At 35.7% G+C, this 9603-nt stretch overlaps 1 protein-coding gene across 3 annotated transcripts; it reads right to left on the bottom strand.

The window, feature by feature from the left end:
- Positions 1–868: 868 nt before the first annotated feature.
- Positions 869–8200, bottom strand: LOC122524138 (homeobox protein OTX2-B-like). Of its 3 annotated transcripts, XR_006305478.1 has the most exons (8): positions 7927–8200; positions 7102–7253; positions 4446–4630; positions 3697–3817; positions 3416–3619; positions 3191–3328; positions 1477–1777; positions 869–1374 (listed from the first exon to the last, which is right to left on the bottom strand). XR_006305478.1 is itself a non-coding variant. In XM_043646238.1 (7 exons), exons 1-6 carry the CDS (start codon positions 8180–8182, stop codon positions 3227–3229), a joined length of 1020 nt encoding a protein of 339 aa, XP_043502173.1. In that variant the 5' UTR covers positions 8183–8200; the 3' UTR covers positions 869–1777; positions 3191–3226. The 3 variants fall into 3 exon arrangements, 2 of the variants coding, with proteins under 2 accessions (XP_043502173.1, XP_043502182.1); XM_043646238.1 differs by having other exon boundaries at positions 869–1777; XM_043646247.1 differs by having other exon boundaries at positions 869–1777; positions 7942–8200.
- Positions 8201–9603: the final 1403 nt, after the last annotated feature.

Raw genomic sequence — 9603 nt, 5'->3', positions numbered from 1 at the left:
ATATAGTTTTCTTCTTGTTACAGGTGATCATCGTTGGATTTATCATCAAACCTTCTGGATTCTTTTTTATTCGAATGTCTTAAATTGCTTCATTTTAAAATATATATAAATGCATTTCTGAAGGCACACACATGTTTATATATTAAAAATTAAATATAATTATATAAGATTCTATATTACAATATAACTGTACTATAAATACTACCAAAGTATATGTCATATACTATTCTATACTATCAAAGAATATTGCATTCTTTTATAGTATTGTACCATCATCGCATTAAGTATCTACTATCGCCCATTGATGGTCAGGTTAGTAAAATCTCTCACTTATGACGTTTTCACATTTTCAATTATCAAAAACTAATTAAATAATAATTTAATAAAGTCACTACCGACGATCGATATTTAAAAAGTAGTAAACTGCTATTACCGACAGTTGATAAGATAAAAAGTAGAGCACTACTATTACGGATATCGCTTTAGCCAGCCTGCACCTGCATAGTATATAATTTTTTTCTGCTGTTGCAAACTACGTTGCTTTACTTAGAAATAAAAAAAAAGTTTTTACATTTTCAATTATCAATAACTAAATAAATAATTAATTAAAAAAGTTAGCAATTATGGATTTTGAATCAGCAAATAGCTTGCAATTAAATGCACTAGTTCATTTTTTTTAACTGTTGAGGTTCTATACCAACTTTTTAATGCTGAACAAGCATTGGCAGATCTTTTTCTTGGAATCGTATGAAGGTATTGTTTTCGTCTATTATCAATTGTATATAAAGCAAGTCGTGTTGTTTCAATTAAAATTTAGATTAAAGCAACGAAAATAGATGATTGAGTGAGAGAAAAAATATCAAGAGGATTTACAATTCAAATTCGATATATTATTTTCATACATTTTAAGACATGTTCATCGTTGTTCTTTCCTTATTCGTATCATTACGTATTATATTTTATGTAACAACGGTCTAAACAGTCACATATGTACTTACAATCCTACATTAATCGTATATATTTATACATATATGTATATGTATACATATATACTTGGATTTTGTTTTTTTATACTTTACATATTAATCCTCAATTTCTGCTAGCTTACATTAAAAACGGATTTGCACGTCGCGAAAATCATCGAGGTTTATCGTACGTGCTTCGTAACGATACTTCTTTATCATCGGAAACAATTTTTTTTTACCGACCGATGATAAATTTTCCAATCCATGATAAATATCTATAATTGGAAAATTTATCGTAAGTCAAAAAATTATTGACGTGAAATAAAATTAATCTCAAAAAAGTAGGATAGAGAAAAATTAACAACAATCGTACGTAACGGACGAGAGGATCTTTACGTCGAACGTTGATCTGAAAAAGAAAAGATAGTTTTGATTTAACGTTAAAATTTACGAAAGAAAAGAAATAGAATCACCGAAGAGATTGGACGTGTGGCTTATATCGAATACTTACGATAGTATTACGATAGTAATGATTGTCAAAAATAATAAATACGTTCTCCTTGATCCTCGCGAATTACGTCCAAGAAACGTACGTATCTGAAAATTTGTGAACATCAATACAGAAGAGGAAGAAGAAGAAGAAGAAGAAGAAGTTGTATTTGTCAATTTGTATGCTATTTAACGATAGAACTTCGACTCGCTTAGAGAAGTACGATAAACCATTATTGAAATGTTCAAATCCTATCTCTCTTATTCTTTCTTTCTTTCTTCTTGTTCACTTAAATAGATAATTCGTTCGGATAGCGTTTGACCTGCAAAATAATACATATTTACATAGATATTCGATGTATATCCTTATGTATAATTTCATATGTACACTTAAGATAGCGCTCAACCGATACGTTGCGTTTAAACATATTCCGAATGTGTTATCCATTTCGAAACAATTTTTGTTCGTTCTCATTCACTCTCGCACACACTCGCTAGCAAGTTGCAAATATTCGCGAAGTAAAACGTGAAGGCTTTCAATCATTTTTCCTTCGAGCACTTGTTCAACTCTTTATACGAACTAGTTACAGTTAATTAATTCCTTCTGAGTATCATCGAATCGTACTATTTATAATGATATATACATAATCTTGAAACATTTCCATTTTCGAATTGATAGTAGAATCGTTGTCGATTTTTTTTTTTTTATCGTCATGTAAGTAATTTCCAATTTTCAAATTAATCGTGCGCGTCGAGCGAATTCGTTGATCGTTAATAATGTTTTTTTTTTCTTGTTTATATTTTCGGGTGTCTGGATGAGGAGTCACTTGATAAAGAGTTGCGAAAGAAGGAAGAAGAATTAACTGGAGAGTTAGGTCAGTTTCTTATTCTTTTTTGTTCTTATTATTTTCTTTTGATCGCGAAAAGAACATAAATTTTCTATACCATCAAACCTCCTATAAAATTTTGTTCCCCTAACACAGAGTACGATTTAATTTCATTCTTAGTTTCTTATATCTCGTTTTCCAAAGTAATTACTATGTTTTACGATGTACCGCGTATTATACGAGGTTCGATTGTACTCTGTTTCGATCAATCGAAAACGATACAATAGATCTAAATTTAATCTCACCTTCGCTTGGCATTTATTATATTTACTCATATTCGTAATGACTAGCAGCACTTTGAGAACCGATTTAAAGTGAAAATTAATAAGACTTATGATTCGAAGCGAATACACGTACATACAAATACGTACGCATACGTATAACACACGTTCTCTCTGAGTATTCGCATTCGTAAACCTAATCGATAGCTATGTTATTCTAAGTATACGTACACGACATAGCCCTGAAATAATAAACTCGATTCTCGCGTAAGTTAGCAGCATAATCATTGATAATACAATAATAATAATAATAATAATAATAATAATAATAATAATAATAATAATAATAATAATAATATCCGATGAAGTTCGCGTACGATCGATATGTTTTCGATAGAATTGTTATAAACGTGACCAATCGACAACGACGACGAAGATGACGATGACGACGTCGCATCATCCTCCGGAAAAATAATTATCGCATTTTTTCTTTCTATTTTAGGCCATCGTCGTTGCTCTCACGTATATTTTATTATTAAAATTAATTCCGAAAGTAAGACGTTCCCTATTGTCGATGATATGTACCCGGCCGTTGAAATTCTCGAAGGACGCCATGGTTTTTTCTTACTCCTTTATATTTCTTCATTTATTTTCCTCTTAATGTTCACTTTCGGTCACCCCAGCCAGCAGTATTGTAAAACCAGGAAGAAGCGCTCTCGTCTCTTGTTTTGCTCCACGTATTGTCCAATCCACTTCCACCTCCGTCCTGAACAACAAAAAGTACGCATTTTCGAAAATTCCTCTCGGCTTGAATTAATTTTTTGTTTTATTCTTCTCTTTTAAAATAATTTACCACAACGTTCAATTGATGCGATGCAGGAGACAAGTACTCCATGTTGGTGTAATAAGAAGAATAATTTTGATAGCATTGCTGTTGAGACGCTGTTGTTGTCCACGCTAACCTCTGATGATCTCCCGCGAACCCACCATTTTCCGTTACAGCAGGACTCCAAATACTGCTGCTACTTCCTCCGCTACTATACACCGTACCACTCAACTGTAAAGATTCATTCAGTTTTAATTACTAGTTCATATTTTTGTAAGAACAAGAGTTGAGCAAAATATATAACTTACGCTCGGAGGCGTGGTATTTGCAGCCAAAAGTAAACTAGTGGCGGGCCCAGCAGGCTTATATTGAGGTGAGTCCCTTAAAAGGGCTGGCGAACTAGCTGCTGATCCTCCGGTACCTCCGCTTCTAAAAAAAATCATTACTTAGATTAGTATAAAACAGATAATAATATTTGATTATTTCGATGAAGAATTCGCATACGCTGACACTTTAATTACTACATTTGCATTACAAATTTATATAAAAACTCTATAAGTTAAATTTTATTAATAATATCTTTTATTATTGCACGTGTTTTAATAGAAATTTATCAGATGCTTCAAATCGTAAGTAATAAGCTTTCACAGCAACCAATGCTGTTTAGATCACATTATTAATTTATTTAATCATATAGATAATTTCTCAGAAGTAAGACATTCCTTATTCTCTGTGATATTTACTGACCGCTGACATTCTCGAAATGCATAAAACTTTTTTACTTTCCCTCTTATGTACGAGTATTAGGTCTTCTACGAATTGAAGAAAGTAATGCTACAGCAGGTTATATTTACCTCTATTATAATTAGATATAAATGATGCAATAAGAGATTACCTGTTTTATACAACGTATACCCAAACTTTTAGTCGGTAATATAAATTGATTAAATTATCATGAAACAGGAATTGAATAGATAATCCGTATATTCAAAACAGAATGCTTATCATCGAGATAACATTATCTTCCAGTGTATAGATCGATAAGAGTAATACTTACAGGGGAGTCGTAGCTGGTACAGCCGCAGCTGGCGTGGGTGTGGTAGCGATCGAAGGACTCTTTCCAGGAGGTGGATTACTCGTAGGATTTCCCGAAGGTTTCTTCGATCTCGGTGCCTTATCTTGTTGCTGTTCTTGTTGTTTTTGTTGTTGTCTACATTTGGCACGTCGATTTTTAAACCACACCTGCGTATTTGTCAATTACAAAATAATTATCGTCAAACATTATTAAACATTATAGCCAATAATTAAACGTCATTGAATTAGAAGCTATTGGTTATCATTGAAATCGAGCGTTTTTAGTGGAAGGAGAAGACTAACGTCGATTGTATTCACTCTCTATAGAGATCTATCGTTAATTCAATAGTATTATAGTGGAATTATAGTTATATGTATATAGTTATTACTGGCTAGTAAACGTTTCTGAATAGAATAAGCCGATTTTCTATGAGCTATGCATCGCTACCCTTTAATTCCCGGTCAACGCTTTCGATCGAATAGAATTGATCGTTGCTTGATCAGTTAGCTAGAGTCTCCTATGACTTTACACAGAAGAATGATAGCTCCGTCTGTCATTTTCTCATCTCACTCTCTCTTTCTCTTTAAAAAACGCCATTTTTTTCTCGAGAAGAGGATACGAGTTCAGATTCGTTCGTAAGGTCGAAACGAAATCGATCCCAGAACGACGCGCACGTGCAAAAGTACCGGAAACGTCTTTGGCTTACCGAAAGATGGCGGTGTATTTCCTATTTATACCGGAATCTTATATTGTTTTGATTATCATCTAATGGTAGAAATAATTACAAATAAATAATACTATTGATAAATCGATTTTTATTATTCATTTTCTACGTTAAATGAAAATTGTTGTTGGAAAATAGATATAGGAAGGGTAATAAGAGAGAGAGAGAAAGAGAGTAAGTGAGTGAAGAAACGTGGAGAGAGAGAAAGAAGCCCCACGCGATCAATGTTAGAAGCTGAGAGGCGAGCTTGGGTTTCTACGGATTTTCTAGGGAACGACACGAGCTAGTAGCATTCTTCGAGTATATTCTTGTCGTTAGACCCATCGTCTCCTATCCTATACCAAATTCTCTAGTTTCACTTTGCTTTGGTATACCCTAAGAAAACACTTTTAACCTTTTCTTCGACGCTCTCATAAGTCGTTACACGCGACACCATAAGTAGGCAGACTCGTGCCACCGTAGAATAAAAGTTCGACTCGTATTCGAATGGTTGCAGTTATTTTTATTATTTAAGAAATTTGCATTAATCGAATCATTCTCAGGTAGTTGGTAGTTGGTAGTAGACAATGGAGTTCGTCCTGGTATTAATAATTATCTTCTTTTTCTTATTCTTTTACCGAAAAAAAATATCCATTCGAAATTCAATATGACGTGTTTGTCCCATATATCACGCATAATAGAAAAAAAGAATATAAAAAAACGTGGGAAAACTAAGAAATAAAATGCTAGTCGTTTGGGACTCGTTTGGAGGAAAAAAGGGGAAATAAAAATCGATCGACATGAAAAGAAAAAAGAAAAAAGGAATACAAACGTAGAATCGTTATGATAATAAAGGAAGAAAGGGATAGTTGGTATGAATAACTTCGTTTTATTCGTCGAAAGGCTCAAAGAAACGTCGATCGCTTTCGCAGACGCCAACGAACGTGCACAAGACTATACTTTGCGTTAGTGGTATTCATTTCAATTGCAGGAGAAGAGTCAACCAGGTGTTCTTTACGTCCCGCGATTGCGGATGCTACGTGTGTCCTTTCTCGCCCCAAGGAATATGAGGGTGGAATATGCATCGGCACGTACTTGGCCCGAAACGAAAATTTCAATAGTAAACGTCACGAAGTCGTTCGAAAAAAAATGTTTAAATGAAAAGAATTCTACGAAGTCCAGTCCCTTTTTTTTTTGTGCTCATTTTATAGTGAACCAGAAGACGTCGAAATTTAACTGGGTTCGTTTAACCGAAAGGCACTTTAAATTATCTGATTTAAAAACATTCGTCCAACGTAACGATTAGTTGGTTAATTTTGGATACTTTATGTCGTCCGGAAGTAAATTAAACAAATTTAACGAATAAATTTTTATCAGTTTGTCATTGAAGAATTTGATCGATAAAAAAAGAAATACATCCAATATGGCGAATGTCAGGATGAGAAAGTAATATATCCCGTATCAGAATGTGATTTGTTTGCAAGATTAAGGTAGGAGTACTTTTTAGGATGACTGTAGCGGAATTTTTCGAGATTAAATTACGAGGTATGCCGGAAGGGAAAGAAGGGCTGCGTGTCTTTTCATAGTACGAGGATAGGTACGGGTCGATGTACTTGTAGGGTAAACGACTAATTCGGTTAAAGCGAACGAGCGAGTTAGGTCGCGCCGGGTAAGATAAATCGATGGCCGCGCGTCTATGGTGTCCGCGTGCCGGCGCAGCTCATCGTGCGTGGGTCCTCTGACCCCTTCGAGAGAAAAACAACAGACAACTCCATTCTTTCCTTCTATCTTCATCTCTATCTCTCCATTACATCTTTAGGATTGAATTTCTATCACTCTCTAATCGGCTTAACTTTTCTGTCACCGTCCCTGATTTCAATAATTTCCAACATCAAATTTCAAACATCACCTGGTAGGTCCCATAATTAGACTCACTTGGACTCTAGATTCCGGCAAGTTGATCTTCATCGCTACTTCCTCGCGCATAAAAATGTCAGGATACTTCGTCTTGGAGAATAGTCCTTCGAGAATATCGAGCTGTGCTCTCGTGAAAGTCGTTCGCTCTCTCCGTTGTTTCCTGGGATTACCTTCGACAGAAGATGCATTACGTCACTGGGAAAACTTTCTAAAATTTATAACGTATCGTTTATTTGCGAACGTGGACGTAACTTTGGTCCAATGATTAATATAATATAAACTTTGTCTTGATGATCACTTGGAACATTCCTTTGAAACGTTCGAGATAATTGCATTTTTCGTTCGCGAAGATGAAACTTATTTAAATTAATAACAAATTTCAAATTATTATTATATATATTCGATTAAAGAAACTATATTATTAAATAAATAAAAGTTATCTGAGACGATAGGAACGTTCAGAAATATTTGATTGCCTTACTAACTAAAATAATGTGATTAATTAATCGAAATTAATTATATTTCAAATATATTCAATTCGCCAATATGTAATGTCAGAATCTTCGATATTCTGTATTTAAATAAACAACGCTAATCAATATTTTTAATTACAAGTTATTATACATTATTCAATGATCAATCCAATACATTATTACAGTTTCATTCGTTTAAATATAATATATTAAAAAATTCTCTTATATTTATCGACCAACCCAATGAATCTTTCACGGGACTCGGACCACTTTGAATTGATACAAATACACAGATGTCAGCGAGCCGCAAGATGATTAACACCAATAGAAATAAAAATAGGAATTAACAAAGAATGTTGTGGGCACTCACAGTAGTATGACTCACCGGCGGGTGTACAAGCCGGATAGCCGATGGTCGAATGAAGGGCCTCGATCGGTGGCATACCCAGGGCACTAACGTAAGGGTTGGTTTTGAGAGCACCGTAAGGCCCAGCCGCGGAAGTACCAAATGCACCAGGGCCAAATAATTCGGAGGCCGAGGTGGTGGAGGCTGCGAGGCCTCCGAGATCGGCGCTGCCGGCACCTCCACTGCAACCGGAAGTCCCGCCGAGGCTATTCGGCCACATCACCACCCCCTCGGCCCCCAGCACGACTCCCCCTCTCCTCCTCCTCCACCTCCTTCTTTTCCTCCTCCTCCTCCTCCTCTTCTTCTTCTTCTTCTACTCTCGATGTTTCTGAAAATTCAAATTCAAAAGCGTCAGCCGGTAAAGAATATGAAAAAGGAAAAAGAAAACAAAGATCTTAAGCCTACCCACGGAAAGACAAGAATCCTTTTCTTGTTTGTGTGTGTGTGTGTGTGTGAGTGTATTATCTATCTATTTCTCTCTCTCTTTCTCTCTCGATGCAACCTAATTCCTGTGACGCGAAAACGCCGAAAAGCGAGAATACTAGCAGCCTCGGAGAGAGCACGACCAGCGTTTCTTAAGCCGCTCGTTTTATCCTCTCCGATTACGTACCTTCGAGAAGGACGTCTATCGGTCCCATCATCCTTCACTCTTTCTCTCTCTTTTACTTTGTCTTGAAGATGTAAGAAAAAGAGAGATACTTTATATACTTCCCTTTGAAGGAACACCTTGGGAAGCATTTGCGAGAAAGATATCGTATCTCCTCGCGCCACGCATATGTTTTGGATTAAAAGACTCTAATCGCATGATAATTAACATCTGCCGCATCTGCGAAAAACAATCATATGACGTCCGTCCGCGGAATAGTAATTCCTCCTGCTTGCCTGCCTGCCTGCCTGTCTGCCTGGTGCTATTTTTTTATCTTCTTTTCTTTTTTCTTTTTTTTTAGTTCCTTTCGAAGCAACGAAATCTTAGAGGCTCATTTTTTAATAAAGTATTGTTCGGCTGTAACTCTGAGCACCGGTTATATTGAAGTTACATTCGAATGAAAAGGAGTTCTGGGCTTCTCCCGCGAAAAGGGTCTCTTCAAAGCGATCACCCAGAACTCGTTCGAGCTTTCTCTCCCTTTGCACAAATACGGATGAAACGGTTGCGCCGCCTCACGAGTGCCACTCCACTTTTCATACTGTTTTATCCCGCTGTGCGAACGATTGGACCACTCCCTTTCCTCTTACTCTCTCTCTCTCTCTCTCTCTCTCTGTCTCTCATTTCTATTTCTATTTCTAATGACGATTTTATATTACATACCACTAGACATGTTGATTTACGTTCTTACCATTCACGTGGAATTTCTTGTTCGTAGAAAAATATGATGGAAAATATCATTTCATACGTCGAAAAAGAAATTTTTCGTCCGATTAAAGTATCACTTTTAGAAACGAAGATAATGAAACAAGAGAAAAGCAGAATATAAAGTAGAACTCGTCAATACCGTCGAAGTAAATTTCCATGAAGCAACGAAAAAGAATAAAGAAGCCTTAGAGAGATAGATAGGAGTCCTAGCGGTAACTCTAGTTAGAATTCTGTCGCGAGCACGCGATCTGATGAAAAAACTCGAAGGAGGAGGAGGAGGAGGAGGAGGG

Source organism: Polistes fuscatus, unplaced genomic scaffold (genome assembly GCF_010416935.1).
Source record: "Polistes fuscatus isolate 324 unplaced genomic scaffold, CU_Pfus_HIC Scaffold10, whole genome shotgun sequence".
Taxonomy (NCBI): Eukaryota; Metazoa; Arthropoda; class Insecta; order Hymenoptera; family Vespidae; genus Polistes; species Polistes fuscatus.
This window is presented reverse-complemented; position numbering and strand designations above follow the sequence as displayed.